This window comes from Bombus vancouverensis, chromosome 15 (genome assembly GCF_051014615.1).
Source record: "Bombus vancouverensis nearcticus chromosome 15, iyBomVanc1_principal, whole genome shotgun sequence".
Lineage (NCBI taxonomy): Eukaryota > Metazoa > Arthropoda > Insecta > Hymenoptera > Apidae > Bombus > Bombus vancouverensis.
This window is the reverse complement of record NC_134925.1, coordinates 5,227,026-5,248,354: the sequence shown is the minus strand read 5'-3', so window position 1 is coordinate 5,248,354 and position 21,329 is coordinate 5,227,026. Positions and strand designations below refer to the sequence as shown.

The 21,329-nt window shown below is 31.3% G+C and overlaps 3 protein-coding genes across 15 annotated transcripts in view; 1 reads left to right on the top strand and 2 right to left on the bottom strand.

Annotated features, from left to right (window-relative positions):
- Nucleotides 1-183: 183 nt before the first annotated feature.
- On the bottom strand, nt 184-9,316 carry Cnot4 (CCR4-NOT transcription complex subunit 4). Of its 7 annotated transcripts, none has more exons than XM_033335298.2 (16): nt 9,205-9,316; nt 7,756-7,835; nt 7,253-7,547; nt 7,033-7,174; nt 6,838-6,957; nt 6,472-6,746; nt 6,279-6,388; nt 5,496-6,191; nt 4,213-4,401; nt 3,674-4,011; nt 3,273-3,572; nt 2,871-3,138; nt 2,516-2,578; nt 2,169-2,428; nt 1,898-2,048; nt 184-1,818 (listed from the first exon to the last, which is right to left on the bottom strand). In XM_033335298.2, the coding sequence occupies exons 3-16, from the start codon at nt 7,480-7,482 to the stop codon at nt 1,811-1,813; spliced, it is 3,150 nt and encodes a 1,049-aa protein (XP_033191189.1). In that variant the 5' UTR covers nt 7,483-7,547; nt 7,756-7,835; nt 9,205-9,316; the 3' UTR covers nt 184-1,810. The 7 variants fall into 7 exon arrangements, with proteins under 7 accessions (XP_033191189.1, XP_033191196.1, XP_033191190.1 ...); XM_033335305.2 differs by having other exon boundaries at nt 2,955-3,138; XM_033335299.2 differs by lacking the exon at nt 9,205-9,316 and adding an exon at nt 9,057-9,198.
- Nucleotides 9,317-9,768: 452 nt separating this feature from the next.
- Nucleotides 9,769-11,488, bottom strand: LOC117157329 (uncharacterized). 4 transcript variants are annotated; one of them, XM_076624982.1, is made up of 5 exons: nt 11,352-11,488; nt 10,664-10,965; nt 10,475-10,588; nt 10,253-10,409; nt 9,769-10,179 (listed from the first exon to the last, which is right to left on the bottom strand). In XM_076624982.1, exons 2-5 carry the CDS (start codon nt 10,916-10,918, stop codon nt 10,013-10,015), a joined length of 693 nt encoding a protein of 230 aa, XP_076481097.1. In that variant the 5' UTR covers nt 10,919-10,965; nt 11,352-11,488; the 3' UTR covers nt 9,769-10,012. The 4 variants fall into 4 exon arrangements, with proteins under 4 accessions (XP_076481097.1, XP_076481095.1, XP_076481096.1 ...); XM_076624980.1 differs by lacking the exon at nt 11,352-11,488 and adding an exon at nt 11,106-11,344 and having other exon boundaries at nt 10,664-10,989; XM_076624981.1 differs by lacking the exon at nt 11,352-11,488 and adding an exon at nt 11,106-11,344.
- Nucleotides 11,489-11,627: 139 nt separating this feature from the next.
- The window catches only part of Orc2 (origin recognition complex subunit 2), a 113,359-nt gene continuing 103,657 nt past the window's right edge, over nt 11,628-21,329 (top strand). For 3 of the 4 annotated variants that reach the window (XM_076624971.1, XM_076624973.1, XM_076624972.1), the window contains exons 1-10: nt 11,628-11,997; nt 12,090-12,206; nt 12,282-12,491; nt 12,584-12,840; nt 12,927-13,141; nt 13,220-13,349; nt 13,425-13,665; nt 13,739-13,972; nt 14,071-14,302; nt 15,835-15,893. In XM_076624971.1, coding sequence (XP_076481086.1) covers nt 11,958-11,997; nt 12,090-12,206; nt 12,282-12,491; nt 12,584-12,840; nt 12,927-13,141; nt 13,220-13,349; nt 13,425-13,665; nt 13,739-13,972; nt 14,071-14,270 — 1,644 coding nt within the window. In that variant the 5' untranslated portion in view covers nt 11,628-11,957 and the 3' untranslated portion in view covers nt 14,271-14,302; nt 15,835-15,893. Of the gene's footprint in view, nt 11,998-12,089; nt 12,207-12,281; nt 12,492-12,583; nt 12,841-12,926; nt 13,142-13,219; nt 13,350-13,424; nt 13,666-13,738; nt 13,973-14,070; nt 14,303-15,834; nt 15,894-21,329 lie in introns of those variants that run through there. The other variant, XM_076624974.1, reaches the window with a different exon arrangement.

Genomic DNA, 21,329 nt, shown 5'->3' with positions numbered 1-21,329 from the left:
AGAATGCAGGAAAATTAAATGAGATATTTGAAAGGAAACAGGATATTATGAATTAAACTGCATTTTTTCATTAATATCTTGCGCATGTTGTATATTTCTCGGTTACCTTCAATTAAATTTGTTATAATTATATCTGTATCTCAATCATTCTCTTGTATATGTATCGTGTTTTCTTTAATCGTGTTGAATTAGCAGACATGTTTATTTAACAATCTGCCACAAAAATTTAATCATTCGACGATAACACTTCGTATTATAGTACTATCATTCAGACATATTTCGTTATATGTATATCGTAGTCGTTTCGTACGTACTCGAGATTCGGATACGCTGATTCATTCATATTTATCATTTCGACAGTTGCTCGTCGTTTCCTGAATCCTATGTATGCCTGAATATTATTTAACTTTGTGACTTTAATTCCTAAACCAATTTAATCTGCATATTTTAACATGTTGTTGACTGATTAAACAAATGCGACGAAGTATCTACCATAAATTATATATTCGTCTGGCATAAACTTTGATGTACATATTTTTAGAATACATCAAAGACTTTCTTACACTTAATTTTTTTAAAGCGCCACTATCATAATTCATCTCTCATATATTCTTCATAATCTATTCCCACGTTACATATTCGACACTATATTAATGAAACAAACATTTTTTAATCTTTCGTATTTTAAAATTAGATGAGAATAAGAGATTGTAGGATATTTATCAGACACATTAATGCCGATTGCAATAATATAATTGCAATATCAGTTCGATTAAAACAGAAAGATAAAAAAATGCATATTGAATATGAATTTCAAGATGATAACCATGACTCAAGTTGCAGGAACTAGCGATTTTCAATTACGCTTTCAGATTTAAAATTATTTTCGACAAAAAAAAAAGAGAAAAAAACAACAATAACAATTGATTTCCTTATGAGTTTTTACATTTCAATTTTTTTATTAGCATGTATCTATCTGCGCATTTTCACAATAATAATACATATTTATAATACATATATAACAGAAATCTTTTGTCTAAGAGATAAACAGATAGATATTCTGTTAAAAAATTTGTTCTAATGTTGCCAGCATATATAAGCACTTTATAATATAAATGTAATACATCGCTATATTTTAAATAAAAGGACGTGTTAAGTGTCAATTATTTTTTTTTGCTGTAACATAATTCCGTATCTTAGATTTAAACAAAAATTATATTAATACAAAAAAAAGTAAAGGTTTACGAATTTCCGTCGTATGAAATTTTTGTTCTTGATATATATCCTTCAGAAAAAGTTATTTACACAAAAAAGCATTTCTTATGTTCGCTTGAATATTGTTTACTTGAATCCGAGTAATATATACACAAAAATTTTAGTTTAGTATAATTATTTTAGTAAGTATCTTATTTAATGTGTTAATTATTAAATCATGATCATTGCCTTTGATACCTGTATCATCTCGATCTAGATAAACTTAATCATAGTAAAACTGCCAGACTTGTAAATAGTTCGAATTTACTATAGGTTAAATATGAGAATATTATCGAGAACGTATATAGGAGTATATTCGTCGCATATATTCGGAAGTGTTCATTAAATTATATTCCAATATCTTTCAATACTTGTTTTTAGCTGTGAATACTCATTCAATGAGAATAAAGTATCGGAATAAAATTAATTCAAAGATATAGATACGGGTCAGGAAAACGTACGTAACAGACTGTCGGGTTTTTGTATCATTGCTAATATCTTGTCCCACATGGATGTTTTATTACGTCACTTGTACACTTCGTGTATGCATAATTATTTATAGGTCTGTAATATAGATATTTAATGTGTTTTATTATTGTATTTAATAAAAGCAGAAATTGAAATATCACGGGGAGAGACTTACTTTCAATTTCTGATCCTGTTGAGATAAGTTTAGTGTGCGGCTGTGCAGTTGTGCTTGGTTGTTGATTACTTAGTTGTCCCGTAGTCACTGGTGCAGCAAAACCTGGAGGTGGTTGCATTGCCCAATGTTGAGTTGGTGCATTCTGTTGTTCCTTATGAACAAAATTTATTATAAAGATTTACTATGCAATATGTACTTTTAAATTTGTTTTAAATTTCTGAAAATATAAAATATAATAATGAAAATGAAATATCATAACAGTGTTTAATACCTGTTGCGCATTATGTGATACAGTGTGTGTAGGATGAACATGTGGAAATTGCCATGTACTAGTAGTTTGGAATGGAAGAGGCCTAGAAGAACTAACAATAGCTGGATCAATCGAAGTCCAGTCTGCAATAGGTCCAAAATTGTTCCATCCACCTTTTTGATGTAATGCTTGATGATGAAATTGTTGTTGCTGTTGTTGATTATTAATATCACACCAATCTTTAAGCGTATACACTGCATCTCCAGCACATTTACTAATACCTGTTTTACACATTAATTAAATTTTAGATATTAGTCATAAAAATAATATAAAATGTTCAAGTAATAGTGACTATTATTACAATGTACCTTGTGAATTCAGAAGAGGGTTTCCATTTGGAAGATAGGTATTTTGTTGTGGTGGTTGTGCTCCTGTAAACAGCACACTAGACGAATGACTCATGTATAATATTATATAGATTTTTGCAAAGTCACAAGAATTCACTTTTATACTTGGATAACACTATTGCTCGCCACAAATACATATTTACTGACACTATCTTGCTATTTCCGATTTATATAAGCAAACAAAGAATACACTTTTACTTTCTAAAGTTACAAAACGTTTGTTGTTATTGTGTATATTTTTCTCAGATGAACAACGTAAACATAATATACGTTTACAATTATCACAGATTATTGACAAAATTACAAAAATACTAACCCGAAAGAGCATTGTTCGTGGGAGCCGGTCGCGGTATACCAAGACCAAAAGAATTCATGTGATTTGGTGTAGAACCAGGGAAACCTGGTGGTGGAAGGCGGCTACGTTGTCCCAAACTAGCAGCAGCCACAGTACTCTGAGCAGGGCTTTGGGTACCACTTTGTAACAAATTTTGTGGAAGACGAGATAGCAAGGAATGCGACTGTTGAATAACTTGTAGATTCTGCAGATGTTGGGCCTGCTGTTGCAAATGTGCTATATGGGCGACCTAAATAATAGCCATATACAATATCATGATATGAAAACAAAAATAATCATGAAACTATTATTGTTTGTTTTCAAGAATTACTATTAATAAATTACTAAATTTCATACAGTTACCAAGGAAGATATAGAAATTACCTGTGGAAAATGTTGTTGACCAAGATTTGCAATATTTTGTTGATGTTGTACCCTATTTTGCTCTTCTCGTTCTCTTTGTTGTTGTTGCTGTTGTTGTTGCTGCTGAAACCTTTGTTGTTGAATTTGCATTTCATTTTCCATAAGTTCAGCCAAAGCTTTCTGTGTTTCATGGAAAGGATCAAAACCCAGATCATCATCAGGCTTTATATCTGAACCAGATTCTTTATGGTTCCTAACTTCCTCCATAGTAGCATGACCATTTTGTTTTATATATTCACAGTTTTCTTGATTTTGTTGTGCCTTAAGAAATTATAGTTATTCTTCTTATTATCTATATTTAGTAGTATAGAGGCAATTTAAATAATATTTATATTTGATTAATTATTTTATAAACTGCTTACCTGCAGAGCAAGCCTTTGTTGCAATGAGTTTTGTTGAAAATCTGCCATGAATTTAGATGCAGGAGAATTAACAAGTAAGCTGGATGTAAAAGTACCAGAAGGTTCTGATAGAGTAGTATACTGTAGATTAGCGTAAACTTCTTCATCTACAAAACCTTCAGAATTGAAATTCACTCCTGGTGAACTAGAAGGACTGGACTTTTGTACAACATGATTTGTTTGTGAAGTTTCAGGTTGAAAACCAAAAGCTGCTTGCCAATCTTCACTGGATTGAACAATTGGCAAAGAATCAGGAATAGAAGCTAAACCTGTGGTTGTCCAATTCAGGGTTGGATTTGCTGTATATCCAAAAAAAAATAATTATAACATTTTTTATATTTGATTTTATATAAACTATAGAAGAATATAAAAGGAAAACAGACAAATATAAAAACTTAATCAATTTTTATAATAACTCGAATTCATTACTACAAGTAATTATAAATCCACAAATCAATTTGTGGAAACCACAGCACTAAACAAAGATTATGTGTACATGCCTGTCAAAGAAGTAGGTGGCACTGAGGTGGTGGTAGAGATTTTCTGGAAAGTGTTTGAATTGAAGAAACTATTATTGTCCGTCTGAAAGATCGATCGATGATTGAATTGTATTTGAGACCCATTATGTAGTCCTGGTGGTGGCTGTTGATTGGCACCTTGTGATGAATTTGTGCTAGCTGGAGAGGAACCTAAAGATGATATGCACAAATTTCTACACTACAATCTCTATGCAATCAAATCATTTTGGTACTGTAAAATGCCAGAATAAACAGCTTCCAATACCATTCCTCTCTGCCACCATTAATGAATCTCAAAAATGTAAAAATATGTGTCCAGAAAATTATATTTAAATATAAAGTGAGAAATTACAAAAAAAAAAAGAGGGAAAGAAGCCAATTCTATACATATATAAGATATATTATGTAGACATTCATTGCATATAGAAACAAAAACAATAAACAATTTTCCAGACACTTTCATATATATGTTTGCCCAAATGATGCAACTTACAAGAAGGATAAAGTCAAGTGTGTACAAAAACACAAAAAACAGTTACTATTTTTTTTCAAAGAATTCTCTTTATTTTGGCATATATCTATAACTATTTAAAATTTATTCTACAGTTATGAGACAGCCATAAGATGTGCATGTCATTAATATACTATACATTGCTCAAAAGTTATTGTTTTATGTTTAAAGTACAACATACAGTGTTATAAGAGATAGGCACACATTTAGAATGATTTGTCATTTATTACAAATACTTTGTATGACATATTTTAATTTTAAATGATTTAAATATTGTAACTCCTATCTATAGCCTCTCACAGACTCTTCATAAATCGAAAGAATAAACTTTCTCCTACTTCTTTTCTTGCAAATATATATTCATAAAACTTATTAAATTACAGAAATATTAACAAAAAACAAATATATAAAAAAATTAATACAGTTTAATGTAACAAAGAAAGAATATTTTTTCAATAAACATTGTTTAAAATTATCATAAAACAAATAAGTTTAAATTTTATCCTATAACTTTTTGAACCTAAAAAATAAAAGATTTCCAAACATAATTCTATAAATATTTTATAAACGTCATTTTAAACTCTAATATACATTTTTAGTAATAATAGTTATAATAGACATTTTGATCATTCTGTTTCTCTTATTCACATATTATTTAACGAATGTTATATATTGAATTTAGTCGTTTTCTACATTTATTTTAGAAGCAAGAAATCAATACATATAGAAATGATCACGAATATAAGGAACTCACCCAAAATAGCAGCACCACTGTTCTCCTCACTTGATTCTGTTAAATGTTCCACTTGATGATTCACATTCGGATCTTCCGTACTCGAAATTGTACTAGCCGGTGTACTACCTTCACGTTGTTGATCTGTTTCACTATCCGAATGCCGACGTTCTCCGTTCTGCATTATTCCATTTACTTTAAGTTCTTGAGATTGTTGCTGCTGCTGTTGTTGTTGCTGTTGATGCTGAACTAATTTAGATCCTTTATTACTTTGTTGTTGTGATTGTTGTTGAGGTGGTGGCTGCTGCGGTTGTGATTGTTGTTCCGATTTACACTTACTACCCAATTTCTGTAGTACATCACTATTCGATTCGGAGGAAAAATTTCTAATATCCTTTTGTCCATTAATTTGTGATTGCACATTATTTTGTGTACCAATAGAGCTAGATTCTGATCGGGAAGTTGTCCGTGTACTATGTTTTTCTTTGTTTTGACAATTTTTATATTTATTCCGTGTTGCTTGAGCTTTACTTTCACTATTACTTTTTCCTCTCCGTATATTCATATTTTCACCTTTATTATTATTGTTCTGTTGTGTTGAACTACCAGAGGATACATGACTCTGCTGATTTGTTGTACTACTTCCGTTTGTCATGTTATTTTGCTGCGATGTTGTTTGTGATGGCGGTGATAATTCTTTACAATTTGTTTGTGAACCTGTAGATATAAGATTAGAATAATTAATAAACTACGTATGATTATATTGTTTTTAAATATAATTATCTTTGTGAAAGGAAAACCCACTATTTGTCTGTCCAGTTTGTAACGATGGCCAAGCTTCTTTGGCTTGAGAATTTGAAGTTCCATTCTCTCTAACAATACTGCCTGTCACTGATGGTGATGGTGTCGGTTTCCTTGCATAAAAATGTTATTATTTGAGTTATGCTGTCTTCTCTTTCAATTATAATTTAGTAATTTCAAATGTAAAATAAATTACCGTTGTGCAGATGCATGTGACGCATGTGACGCATGTAATGACTGCACAAGTTTACGCTCATATTCTTGATGTTTGCCCTGATGCATCTCTTCTTTTGTAAATGATGCCTCCTGGTCCCCAAGATCATGTAAATACATACAATCTGGTTTCGGACAAGGCTGATTACGCATAAAATGTGAACAATACTTTGTTGTTCCTAGCGACGTTTTAATTGTCCGTCCATCCATAACAACGTTATTCACAGCCTCTATAGCACGTAGTGCATCTTCTTGACGCTAATAATAAAGAAATTTAAAAATATATATATATAACTCCTAAAAGTAGTAAAATAATATAGCTTCTAATGTAAAAGTATGCAGAACTTACCTGGTAAGTAACGTAAGCTGAAGCACTAGGACCTTGAGACCCTGCATAGGAAGTGCTTTGATTTATTACTACCTTGTGAATTTTGCCAAATTTTCCAAAATATTCATGCCGCTTTAATATCTGAAAATTAATTATTACAAAAATACTAAATGTCAACAACAATATTTTATTTAAATTATTAGTGACCTTACTTACATCAGCATCCGCAAGTCTCAATGGTAATCCTACTACAAATACTAGATTTTTTTGTACTACTCTCACATTTGCTAGATGTTTACGGTTTTCTGTAACCCTTTGCTTACGTTGCTGATCTTTTAATCTCTTTTCTGCTTTTAATCTAACAAAGAAAATGAATATAATAAATATCAATGATTCATATAAACACAATAGATATCATAAAATGGCTGTTACATACCTTGCAATTTCTTCCATACTGAGAGGTTTAAAATCGGCAGGATTTTCAGAATAGGCCTTCCGACAAGCAGGGCATAAACCATTTTCATCTGTACGAATTCTATGCCAGCAAAATCTACATATTTGATATCCACAAGTACATGGAAAGAAATTCAAATCATCCACTTCCAATGGTTCCATACACAAAGGACATTCCACTGCATCTTCTCCACTTTGATTCAATACTGACATTTTTGTTTCTAGTTTTTATATCACACAATATAGTAAGTTACCAAGATTTTCTTTAGTTATAAATCCTGCACACAAATAAAAAGTATTTTACACAAGGTATTTAACACGCTTTCGATCATATATATAAAAAATGTGTAATTATCAATTATCAAAGTATTTTAATCATGGTAATAATATTATCAATGTAATGCACATGGTAACACTGAAAATGCTTGGAATATACATTTTAATTGAAAAATAACATCATTATCAATGTAAATTTGATACACATACGTGCAAAGTCTCCACAATGCCTTGATACTATGTAATTGACTGTACTTGCAACTTCTTATACACTAATATCCTTGCACAATCTGAAACAAATAATGGGACATTAAAACATTGTACTATAAAAATGTTATGAGTCAGACGTGTCATCGAGTATTAGCAGCCGTTTTTGTGGAATTCCACGTCAATTCGCAAGAAAATCCTTTGCAACGTACGTCGTAACGGAATTTCTTTTTCGGAAATATTTCACCGTGGAAGCGTTGAAATGAATCATATACCAGAAGGAATTAATACAGAATATTTTCTCGCAGAAAATATAATAGAAGACGGTGACTGTTTAGCTGACAGATTTGACGAACAGTTGGAAAGGAAGGGTCCGTTTGACAGGAGCTGTCAGACGAACGTTAAACGAACAAATAACGCCTTAGATTTCAGAGAATTAGGTTAATCGCGTATGCCCTATGGTGGACGTAGAAATGACAAGTTTGTACGTGAGGTTGAGAACGACGACGAAAAACTTGCGGTAGGGCCCACCGTCTGTACTCTCCCACTCACTTTCTCTCTCTCTCTTTCTCCCTCGCTCTTACGGTGAGACACGAACTATACGAGAGGGCGACGATCGGATGAAACAGCTGTTGGTGGCGTCGAGAGAAGCGAAGAAACGTCAGAGAGCGAGTGAGAGGTACTACGCTATAGCAGGAACGTACGTGAAAATCCGTGGAAAAGTCGGCGTGGTGGGACATGACACGTAAATTCCCCGAAGATTCAAATACAACTATTCACATACGCAAGGATGATGGCTCGATGTTTCGCGTTACGATTTTGAAGGGGGGAAAAGGCGAGCGAGAGAATGAGGAATGGAAGTAACGAAAAGGAGTGGCGGAGGAAAAGAGAGGGGAGGGGAAGAGAAGAGAGAGTAGAAGGAGCAACAGAGAGAAGAGTAGAGACAAAACGAGAGAGAAAGAAACAACATACAAAAAGGAAGATAGATAGAATAACGATGCCATCATTCGTTTTGTCCCTTTTTAGCCAATGGTCGTTGTCTTGATCTTGCGCGTGAAAGAAAAAGACTCTCACCGATTTCTCATATCTGTTGTACCTACTTTTTTAAAAGAAACCCGTGATCCCAGTTCAAATGCAAACAAGTAATGGCCCCAACTCAAATATTTCAATTTATGAAAAAAAAAAAAAAAAAACTGTAGTACAGCGCGATTAACATAGTATGGCTCGCGGCGAACGTCACAAAGGATTGAATGATTTGTCGTCAGAGGGGTTGCTAAATACCCTGGACTGGTTACAGGGTATACCTGGTTCGTTTAACCTTAACTTCGTTACAATAGAGAAACTTTTCGACAGTCCTCGGTAATAGATAAACCGCGTGCCACCGTTTTCGTTGATTCTAGAGTTATGTTCACGCATTCGTCCGTCCAAATTTCTTGACTCTTGTTTACTTACGTTATAACTTTTCCACTAACAAATCTCTTTTCTGTACTGGGAAATTTTTGTACAGTCTTCTAGATCTGGTCGCATGCGCACCGCGACTGCGCAGAAGCGGACATTACATATACTGGTATTTAAAGAAAGGCGCATAGGTAAAGGATCCTGAAAGCGCATGTCAAACTAAAACTTCGATTATGTTATTATGACCGTACAAATCTTTGCTTCCCATTTTTTTTTTTATTCAGTTAGATAGGTTTATTATTTACGCGTGATATAAAATGGGCACTTAACGAATGTTTTTTATAGTGTTTCAAGTTCTATTGGAAATTTTGATGCTCATAGTTTCTTCTATTTTATATTTACCGCGCACTCGGAAATGATCAGTGACTGACATGACAATGACCCCAACGCATGAAGACAAATGTTCCTAGTATTGGATAAAATAAGGTACATTCTCATCGAACGAATTCTATTCTTTCAAAGTTATTTCAATTAATTAAATGTAAAACTCATTCATTCATATTACATTTGTCGTTGATATGGGATACAATAACATTTTGTCAATTTTCCATAATAATCTAAAATTAAATGTTGCGTTTTATTATAAAGCAACTAATTTTACAGTTTGTATTGTTCAGTTGAAATTATCTCTATGTATTTTCATCTGTTGATTTAATTTCTCATAAACAAATGAGGGTGCAAATAAATTTTTATAGTTAATGTAGTACACAATTTCCTAATGATATACAATCTTAAAGCAATGTATTATATATAATATTGTTTTCTCCTATTATCATCCTTTGCCTTTAGACCAATTACTTTATTACACTTTTTCAACATTACCTTTGTAATTGACACCAAATAATGGATGCCGAGTTCTCAAATTTTTTGGGAATGGTACACTGCAGTTTTCTATTTGCATTGGTTTAGTTTTTGAAATACTTGGAAGTTTTCGTCTGATAGTAATTGCACCTGCTGGCTTTATATTGACTACATGAAAAAAATACGAAATGTTAGAAGAAGCCACTGATCACATCTTGAAATAGATAAAAAAATATATTACCAGTTTTATATCGTGGTTTTACTTTACCAGTATGAAGTACACATGTAACATTACATTTAACTTCATGATGCACTGCACAGTATTTTTCCTCTTTAATTTTAAATTTAGATTTCTCTCCAAATATTAACATTTGACCTTTAAGTTCGTTTGGATCTATCTACAAGTTGCATGATATTTATAATATTAATATATTATTTTTTTATTTAAATATATTTAACTTACTGTTCCAGGAATATCCATGATCCATATGTCTTCACTATCAGACAGATCGTCTAAACTCAATGTAGTATCTGTAGTTTCCATAATTAAGTCTTCTTGTTGAACTAAATCACTGATCTAAAATAAAATTGATAAAATAATTTTATGCAAAGATTTCTGGTACAGAATATATATAAATTAAATTTCATTTACAGTACGTGGTCTTGTAATAGATGTTACATTCGTTGATGCACTGTTGTCAGTTATTTCACTTCTTGTTTCTTTGTTATTTTCTATATGTTGCTCCACTTCTATCACATTTTTTTTCTCAGCTTTTTTCAAAATGCTTTTCTTAACTATAGGTGAATTAACATGCGGACTGGCAGGTTGAATGTTTGGATTGATCGTTATAGATTTATTACTCTTTGACTGAGGTATTTCAGTTTCTGTGGTATCCATTAGGACCATACTTTTATTTAATTGAGTATTTAACTTAGTTAAAGAATCATCCACATCTAAATCAGTCATATTCGATAAAACTATAAAATTATAGCTTAGATTTATAAAATTCTTATAGTTTCCAAATTTTTCAAACGAAATTTATCAAGTTATTAACATTTATGTACAAAATACAATTTGCACAATTTTTACATACTTCGCTATATTTAAAAAGTCTATTGTAATAGTATGGTGTAGTTTAATACACTATATAAATGAGATAAAACATTAAATTGTCAGATAAATATATATAATGTTCAAAATAATCAAATGTACATGTTTTATTGGTATATACGTCTTCCAATACTAGGTTTTATATACAATAGTAACATCACAATAAATTTGAAAACAAAACCGACTAATTCATAGGTTGGAATTGGAATCTACTATTAGATCTTTATACTTATATCATGATGATTTTTCTAGTTGTTCCACAGTACAGATGCTGCACCATGCGGTCAGATGTTGAAGGTGTTCCACATTAACATATACAAGAACCTATAATGTTAGGGATCGCGCTACAAGAGTCTATTTTTCATTGTACGATTCTATGGAAAAGTTCATACTTTTCTATCCGAGATAAACAATTATGAGAATAACAAAATCGCGCAACAATTAAATTTAGCTAGCTCAAAAAGAGAAATTAACTGTTTGTTATATTTTTTTTTTTAGAGAAGAAAAGAAAATCTTTCCTTTTAAACAATATGTAATATCTACAATAAATTATATAATGAATATTTCAATATATAAATAAATTTGCTACAATAATAACTGAATTGTATTACTATTAAAATATTGTCTATTTAATTAAAGTATTTGCCGTATGGTAGCGTAATAGACGATATTTTGAGATAAACAAAAACGTGGTTACTCTAGGTTTTTTAATATCACTGATTAATTTTGATTCAAAGCGCCTATTTTTTAGAAATCGGACGTCGGTTGCAGTATTTTTCAAGTGTTGTTAGTTTTGTGGTACATTTAGTCTTAAAATAATTACATCACATACGAAATGTCTACCGAAAATTTACGACGATCTTCACGACTAAAAGGTAGTATAGATTGCTGACGATACACTGTAATTTTAATTTTTGTAGATATGTTTATTTACAATCTATTATTAAATAACTTATTTTTATTCTAGTAAGAAAACCTAAAAGGTATATGTCATCCAATTCAGATGAAAATTTGGATGATAATCCAGTAAATGCAGTAGAAGATGAACTCAGAGATGTAGAGGAGAATGTACAAAAGCCAGTTGGTAAATTTTCAATGACAAATTTAGTATTAATTTTTCCGTTTTTTCCAAAATTAAAAAAATGTATTATTTATTTAGAATTATTTTCAAGCGATGATGTAAGTGGACAGGCATTATATAAATTCCAAACACCTAGTAGAAAAGATGCTATGACAAAGAAGGCACATTTATGTCGTACACCTATTAATGATGTTCTATTACCCATAGCTAAAGTTGTTCTTGAAAAGATAAATGTTTATAATAAAGAACAACCAAAAACATCAAAGAAAGACCAGAAAATTTCAAAAAGTATAGCTTCTAAAATAATATAACATTCTTCATTTATTATACATTTTTTAGCAATAATATAAGACTACTAATTTCTATTTTTAAATATTCAGTTCCTGTTATTCAAAGAAAATATGAATTTGGATTAACATCAAGTGAAAGTGAGAGTATATCTGAATCTAGTGATTACCATCCAGTTGAAGATACTGAAGAAACAACCGATAGTGAGGATGTAGTATCTAGCAATGACGAAAAAGATCAGATGAAAATAAGGAACCAAAAGCAAAAATTTATATCACAGTCACATTTATTGAATACACCAAAAAGAGTAACTAGAAAAAATAAACCTTCAATTATTCATAAAGATTTTGTAAGTAGAATATGATAAATTTCACTAAAATATGGATATATGAATTATACAGTACATTATTACTGTTATATCTCATATTTTTAAAGCATATGCAAACTGATGAATACTTTGCAACACAATCAGAAAAGGTAGTTACATCCGATCGGACATTAGAACATCTACGTAATTCTCGTTTAACAAAAGAAAAATTGGAAAAATTGTTAACAAATCAAAGTCATGTGTCTTTACAACATAAAAAGAATATTTATTCAGTAACTAATAACTACTCTACGCTGTTCCCTATGTGGTATTTTATTATGGAGTAAGTTAAGAACAAAATATTGAAACCTATAAGCTTTTAAAAAAATTTAGTAATACGTATTGCTTTATTGTATTTTAGGCAAGGCTATACTGTATTGCTTTATGGCTTAGGTTCAAAAAGATGTTTAATCAATGATTTTTATAAAAGTATATCTTATCATCCATCACTAGTAGTAAATGGATTCTTTCCTAGTTTAACTATGAAAGATGTAAGTCATATAAATAGAGTTGAGATATAAATATTTAAGTAATATGATGATTAAAAATAGTGCAATATTTTTTAGATACTTGATGGTATAATTATTGATTTATTGGAGTTAAATTGTCCTAGCAATACAACTGAATGTATTGATCTTATTGAAAAAACTTTAAGGAAAAATCCAAAAGACAGATTGTATTTGTTAATACATAATATAGATGGTATGATGCTACGTTCAAATAAAGCTCAAGATTTACTATCTTGTCTTGCAAATATACCAAATATTTGTGTTTTAGCATCAGTTGATCACATTAATGCCCCGCTATGTATGATCAATTTCGTATTATATTTTTAATTCATTACATTTTTAGTAATTCTTATATGATTGTATATTTATAGTATGGGACCATACAAAACACTCCAAATTCAAGTTTTTTTGGTGGGACACAACAACATTTCTATCTTATCAAGAAGAAACATCTTATGAAAGTTCGCTCTTGGTTAAGCAAAGTGGTGCTCTTGCTTTATCATCTCTTCATAATGTTTTCCTTTCTCTAACTTCAAATGCTAAGTCAATCTATTTATTGCTTGTAAAGAATCAGCTAAGCAACAGTAATAACGTTAATTTTACTGGTAATTTCAAATTTATAAGAAAAGTATTACATATAGAATTAATACATTACATATATAATTTCAAACATAATAATTTATTTACAAATTTCTATTAATAGGAATGGCATTTAAAGATCTTTATCGAGCTGCTCGTGAAGGATTTCTTGTAAGCTCAGATTTAGCATTAAGAGCACAATTAACTGAGTTTATAGATCACAAGTTAGTTAAAATAAAGCGCAATATTGATAGTATTGAACATCTTATCATTCCATTAAGTTCTGGACTTCTAAAGCAGTTTCTAGAAGAACACGATACATGATATTTTTTACTACCTGTAGCATATAAAATATGGTAAAGTATAAGTATTTATACTTTTTGATATTTTTTATATACCAAATTTATTAAAAAATTTATATTTTTCTAAAAAAAAAAGAAAAAACAATAAAACTCTATAAAAAATATAATGGACCACATAATTGTTATGTCATGTCCTTTACAAAAAAAGTTTTACAGATATCTAAATCTAATTGTTATATTTAATGTGTAATATATTAATATATATACATTTCTATAGGTCATATAATTATTAGGTTCTAAGTAATTAATTAGGATATGTATACGTATAGGTTTATACAAATTAAAACATAGTTAAGGGTTAAGATATATTTGCAATATCATGTTGGTAGCATTCGGTGTGGTACCACGTTGGTACTATTCAATGACGCGAAGCGCCAGTGGTAGTAGTATCGTGCAATTCGTGTATTATTTTTTACGTATGATTATGACACGATAAGCCGGGTAGTGTGTAAAATACAGTAACAGCTAACAGCTATAAGATGTCAAATACGTTAGGTTAGATAGTAGGCGGAATTACGCGCTAGCGAAAGGTTAAATGAGTTATTAACGCATGTATGTGGTCCACAATTTGATAGGTAATTACATTGTTAGCAACTGTTATTTCTCGTGATTTAGTGACGAATAAAATTTGAAAAAAATCGTTAATATCATGTAAAATAATACAACACTATAGAAAATACAATAATCATATAATGCAGTATACGGTTACCGGCTTGTTATTGCTCGGTTTTGATCTAACCTAACTTTTTGCCGTAGAACTTTTAAACAAGGTTATTCAGTCCTGCTGGGATGCTTTACCTTTTTTAGCTACAAACAATGTCATAATTTCGCTGAAAATGTTAGTGTGTGGGCATGTGCGTGTGTGCAACGTTGCGTGAATTACAGTTTCGATTTGACATTGTAAACATGACGACTTGACCTTACAATGGCAAGTTGGACGACCTTGACTTTGGCAAGTATACAATGACCGAGTAGTCACTCTTATCGACTAGAATCAAACTTTCTACGTATAGTTTTGATAATTTAATTGATGAAATTTCATATTGTCAATCAACCTTTTGCATAATATAACCTTTTATTCTTAGCAAGGAGCAACTGCAAAAAATGTTTGATCTTTTCTGTCATAAAGGTGTAACAAATTCTTGTCTTTTTTTTTTATTATCACCCATCATATTGAACGCATGTCAAATATTTTATAACACGTCCCTAGTTATATCTATATTACAAAAGGAAACAATGTTTATATTGCTTCACATATTTGTATTTTTATTTATGATGTATATTATTAGTCTTGCTTGCTTTGAATTTTAAAATTAAAAAGAAATTAAAACAAGAAATAAACGAATAACGTTAAAAATAAATTAAAACAATATTTGATTTTTCTTTCTTTCTCTTTTATTTATATTTGAATGTGTTTACTACCTTCTTATTCGATTAATGATACAAGAATATGCATTCTAAATAAAATGCATATAGTAAAAATTGTAATCTTTTAATTCTTATATAGGTATTTTTCATTGTTGTAGGTAACCTATAAACACATTTGCTGTGGCACTGAAGTAATTACATTGGTACAAGAGCTTCGGTGAGTTATTTAATATGAGTTTAATTTTATGACAATTTATCTTAAGATTGACATTGATATAACATATGATATTATACTGTGTATTTTCTCTAGTACATATTGATTTTATTCAACTAAAATGTTGGCATTTGAGTTTGTAAATTGTCAACATAAGTTTTAATTGCATACTAATCGCACTAATTAATTGCAATAATTAGAAATGATATTAAGGAATAATGTGGTTGCTAAATTATTTAGATGCAGAATGGATTATAAATAAATAATATAATTAATTACAGAACAACATAATTATTATTTAACAGCCAAATGTATGTTATAGCATAACATATAAACTACAAAAGCATTGAAAGAAAAAGTGATAAAAATGATTTATAGTTTTGTTTAATATATTTAAATTTTCGTTCAAATTTAAATACATCAAAATTTAAAAAATGTTGTTTTAAATAATATGTATGGTTATCAATGTCATACAAAATACAGATTATTAAATCAAAAAGACAACTGATTAATTTATTATATAATGTATTATGAATTGTATGTTATATGAAGAGAGAACACGAAAGACTAAAATATGGTCGTGTTCTTAAACAAATTTTTGAGTAATTTTTCATTAATGTACATATATTTACATTTCATATGTGTATCATTAATATATACATATACATTTAATAATGTATGTATTATGCTTTAGTTTTCATTTAAATAGTATTTTAATAGAAAAATACTGTTTAAAATGTATTTTTTAAAAATATTTCTAGTTTATCATTTTACTTTTTCAGTACAAAATAATTACTTTATTTAAATTACCTTTTTGAAACTAAAAAGACATAATAAAATTATCTTATTTTAATGTGATGAATGAAGTACAGCAACCATCTTTATCGACGGGTTGGTCTTTGATGATGCTTTAAATTTTATGATTTCTAGCACTAGGGATCGTTTGTAGTTTCCTGTCATTTCAAACGATCTTTTATAGCTGTGTTTAGTATCGTTTTTAGAATTATTTTAAATTAATTTATTTGTTCAGTGAGTAAAAGTGTTGTTAGTATTTCGTGAAATCTTACACTTGAAGCAGAGGCATAGAAAAGAGAAAATTTTATTGTTTAAGATTTTTAGAGATATCAAAATGTTATAACGTAAGTACAAAATGACGCTTAAAAAATTATTTATGAATTTGAAACAAAATAAAAAATCTGTTGCATAATATTTAACTGCAAATGAAAATCATATGCTTTTATTTTTTCAAATATACTATCGAAATCAAATTAAAATACTATCTAAAATATTGTGAGGTTAATAGTGAGTAAGGACTATCCATCATTGTCAAATAATGGTGGGATTCCAATTATTGAAATGATGTAATGTTTTTTGAATGTCCAATAACGTTTTTAGGAAATATTATTGTATTCTCACATTGTTTATCGAGCAATTATAACTTATGTTATTTTCGAAAATTGTAAATTCAAACGACTGTCATAGATTACCACTGCGTGACTCAATACATCTGCAATTATCCAGTATTTAATTTAATCATTCACCACAATTGCGTTACATTAAATGTGATATCAGAATTAAATTTAGAATGAGAAATCTAATACCTAATATCACGTATTTTAAGTTTCTCCTGGACTTTATCCGTTTTTCGTTACTAATATCACGTAGCGACGCTCATGTGAATTTCACTTTTCTCAAGACAAACCAATTTCTCCGAGTGGTCTGTCCATTTCTTCGACGGCCATTAACTTTTACTTTCGTACTAACTTATTTCGCGTACGATGAACGTTAAACGACATTTGTCACGGTGAATGACACAACGTATAAACACAGTGTATAAACACGACGTATTTAAAGCCGTAAACTCTTCAACGTTTATTTCTCACGTTTTTCATTTCAACTTTATTCGTCCGTAATTTACAATTCTTCCACGAGATTCAAAATCTTCGTTTTCAATGAATGTTTTCAGTCCAGTCGATAAAACAGTTACCAATTTTTTCATGGCGTTATCAAACGAGATTTCACGTGAACGCGAATTAACCCGAGAGAGTGCATTGGCAATATGGTAATTTCGAATTGCGAACACTATTGTCGATGATTCGCTGACGCACACAATGGCACAAAAGCGGTGCGCGCGGACGCTTAACCAATTTCCGCTTGTTTTAACCAAAATCGAGGTCGTGGAGCCGTTAAGCGTCAAGGATCACTTACGATCATCAAGTCAAGATTCTACGTGTATGACTCATGGAACTCTTTTATCTCGACTACATATGATTCCTTCCACATGCGTCCTCGTCATTATGCGTGCTCGCGAGCACATGACTACGTTTAATAATGTTCCATTGTTGTAATATCACCTCTTTTCTCCTTTGACCAGACTTAGCACGTCTTCACAATTTTCAATTTAGTTTTCATATGATGAGAGGCGTATACAATTTTTATAGATATAATTAGAGAAAGACAGAATAGATAAACGGCAGAAATGAACTTTATTTGGTAATCTAATAAGTATGATAGAGGATATATAGCGTTAAACTTTAGCTTTTGTCGTGAAAATTTTCATTATTTAATTATTTTATAATCTAGTAAATTTAGTTAAAATTGTCAGAATTATGAAATTCTTTAGTTTCTGGTTCAAGTATAATATTATTTCATAATGGCTAAAAATAATGATTAAGTGTTCTACTTTTGATGAATTATCCTGCATAATGTACAGCGTTAAAAAACCGTTCCCGACGTTTGCTAAAAGCTCGAGCGTTTTCCATGTAAAAGCAGCATTTAACGAGATAGGAAACAACCGCGAAAACTTGCCTTTTTTTTATTTCTATAAAAGTTGCTTGCCTTCCCGTTTTGTTTAGTTACTTGTGTAACGAGTTAAAAGATCTTGTGCGGTGGATAATGCGGCGCAGTTGTAAATTAAATCGCAAAACAAATACAACGTAATAATAAAAACGGTGGTCAGAAGCAAAATGGGTAAAATGAAATAAAAAGACAGGAAAATAAAAGTTTTCTGTTAGTCTCTTGGTACGTTCCATTCAATCGTGCGGTTTATATTTAATTTTCATACTTTCACAGAGTGCGTAATTCCAATTTCACGTGTATCATAGAATTAGTAATTGAACATTATTATTTCATTTCTGTTGATTTTCTGATTTTGTCGTTATTTGATTATATTAAAAAAAAACAAGTATTCTAATATAATGTAGTCGATCAGACGAGAAAATTCAAAAAGAGTGAGTAAAATTCTCCACAAATAAATCAAGCAACTTCAAATGTAATTCTTCGGTATTGATCCAACAAGAAATGAACCCTTCAAGCTGTCCACCCTTAAACTGTCCGCTCCTAAACTAATAATCCAAAAGAAGCGGGCGAAATCCCCAAACACGTTTCGACCACCTCAAACCTTCGCTTAGCTTTTCTATGTTCCATCTTCTTCAAATTAGTTTTCTCCAATCCGTTCGATTCTCGTAGAATCCCAAACTAGGCTCTTTCAACCAATGGTCGTCCCATCTGGCAAATTCTTCCACGATTGTGGAATATCGTTATACAACGGAACGTTTGACAAAAAACAAGCTGCCACGTCCACGTTGCTCGTACCTCTTCCGGTAATCAAGCAGGCGGTCGGTCGATCTTGTATTCAGGTTGCTGATAAAACCGGTTGAATCGATAGAGCGACGTTTCGGTCTGCAGAAAAGTTTGCCGGCGTTGGCTTCGCGCATTTATCCGGTTCCCGGTTGTTCGATGGAAACTGTAACCCCGCCACGGCATATTAAATATCCCCGAGACGGGAGATGACTGGGTGCTCGAGGGTGAACGCGCAACTTTGCCAGACCCGTCGTCTTTACCCAGCGATTCCTGCGGATTTCTCCCTCTGTGCACGTTTTGCATACATGCACACGCTCACGTATCATACAGGGTGTCCCATTAGAATGTTCCCATGCAGTTATTCGTCGTATGTAACGAGACACAAGGCTCTGATACAAATATTATTGTATATATTAGTAGAGGGGATGCATCAGGTTTCATGAGGTGGTCGCAGAGAACTCATTATAAAGAGAAATAGATCCTACCAACTTTTCTTTGGTACACAGAGTAACTTTAAAAATTCCAATTCTTTTTCGAGATGAGAAGATATATGTTAGTATCGTTTCGTTATTCTATTATTAAGATTTAAGTTGGCGTTGGATTAGAGTTTTAGCTAAAGTTTCAATTGGAGAGACTAAGGCGTTAAGTTAGATTTGGCAAGCTTTCTAGACATAAAGTTTGTATTTTTAGACATCGATTAATATCGATATTGATTATATATGAAACTTTGGATCCATATTAGGACAATTCTTAATGATTCCAATTATTTCAGGATTATTTTTATCCATACGCTATTGTCCAAATATTAATATCGCCTTCTACGATCAGGAAATATGATAAAGATATTCAAAATCTAGCGCGGAAAAATAAAATTTATCGTTCGTAATAAAACATATATATCAAGACAGACCGCGAGTTCCGCTCCAAACTTCTGTTTCGCTTTCTTCCTTTCTCATAACGTACATTTCCATGGAGACGAATTTGTGGAGAAAGTAACGAGACACCGAGTATATAGCCAGCTTTCAGGGAGCCACCCTCGAAAAAGCGTGCGTACTCGTATTCGGTGGTTCTGTTTTCACCCCGATCCCCTCTTCCTCTGTTGCGCGTGCTCTCCTGTTCGTGCACTTTCCGTTGGCCCGTCCTCTCCGTGTGTCCTCCTCTTTGTACAACCCGTTCTCTTTCATCGTTCCACGAAATTGTCGTTTTGTGCGTGGCGCACACATTGCCTCTCGCCTTTCCGTTCCTTTCCGTTTTGCGTTCAGTTTGCGTTTCGTGAAACAAGAACGACTTCTCTTCCGCGGGTGAGGAACGTTAATTCGAAACGGGCCGCGTTTCTCTGCAGGGTCGCAAGGGGAATAGTACAGGCTTTTCTCTTGGCTTGAAACGAGTCAACGAGAATATTGTTTCGACGGACAGGAACTCGACGACGGTACTTTTCAGCGTAGCCACCAAATTAAATGGCATCCATGCGATTAACTTTCCCTGGAGATCCGTCACTGCGATAACGAAACTCGGTAGCCCTTTTGCTGTTCCAAAAATCGAAAAAGAATTCCTCGTATTTTTATTGGAATGAAATAACCCTTTATCCACGCGACCAGGTATTTCGCGAGGATATTTATGTCAGAACTGCTCTAGATAGAGGAATCTTCTCTATCTAACAGACTTTGATTTAAGAATTTAACATGTTTTAAACTTAATGTTTTTCTTCCTTCGATAACCGACAGAAATTTGTTCGATTTCGAATTCCAACGAAACGATCCTTTATTCATGCGGCGGAATATTTTTCATTCTAAAGTAATCTGAGTTCTAATCTAGGAGCCAAATCAAACCTAACTCTTCTGTTGCTCTAGACATCGA

Coding starts and splice junctions, on each gene's coding strand:
- Cnot4 (XM_033335298.2), bottom strand. CDS start 7,482: ATGTCAGTATTGAATCAAAGTGGAGAAGATGCAGTGGAATGTCCTTTG. Junction 6,958..7,032: donor TGAGACTTGCGGATGCTGAT/GTAAGTAAGGTC, acceptor ATTAATTTTCAG/ATATTAAAGCGGCATGAATA. Junction 4,402..5,495: donor CAGTGGTGCTGCTATTTTGG/GTGAGTTCCTTA, acceptor TATCATCTTTAG/GTTCCTCTCCAGCTAGCACA.
- LOC117157329 (XM_076624980.1), bottom strand. CDS start 10,978: ATGACTGATTTAGATGTGGATGATTCTTTAACTAAGTTAAATACTCAA. Junction 10,589..10,663: donor CTATTACAAGACCACGTACT/GTAAATGAAATT, acceptor ATTTTATTTTAG/ATCAGTGATTTAGTTCAACA. Junction 10,410..10,474: donor TCATGGATATTCCTGGAACA/GTAAGTTAAATA, acceptor TGCAACTTGTAG/ATAGATCCAAACGAACTTAA.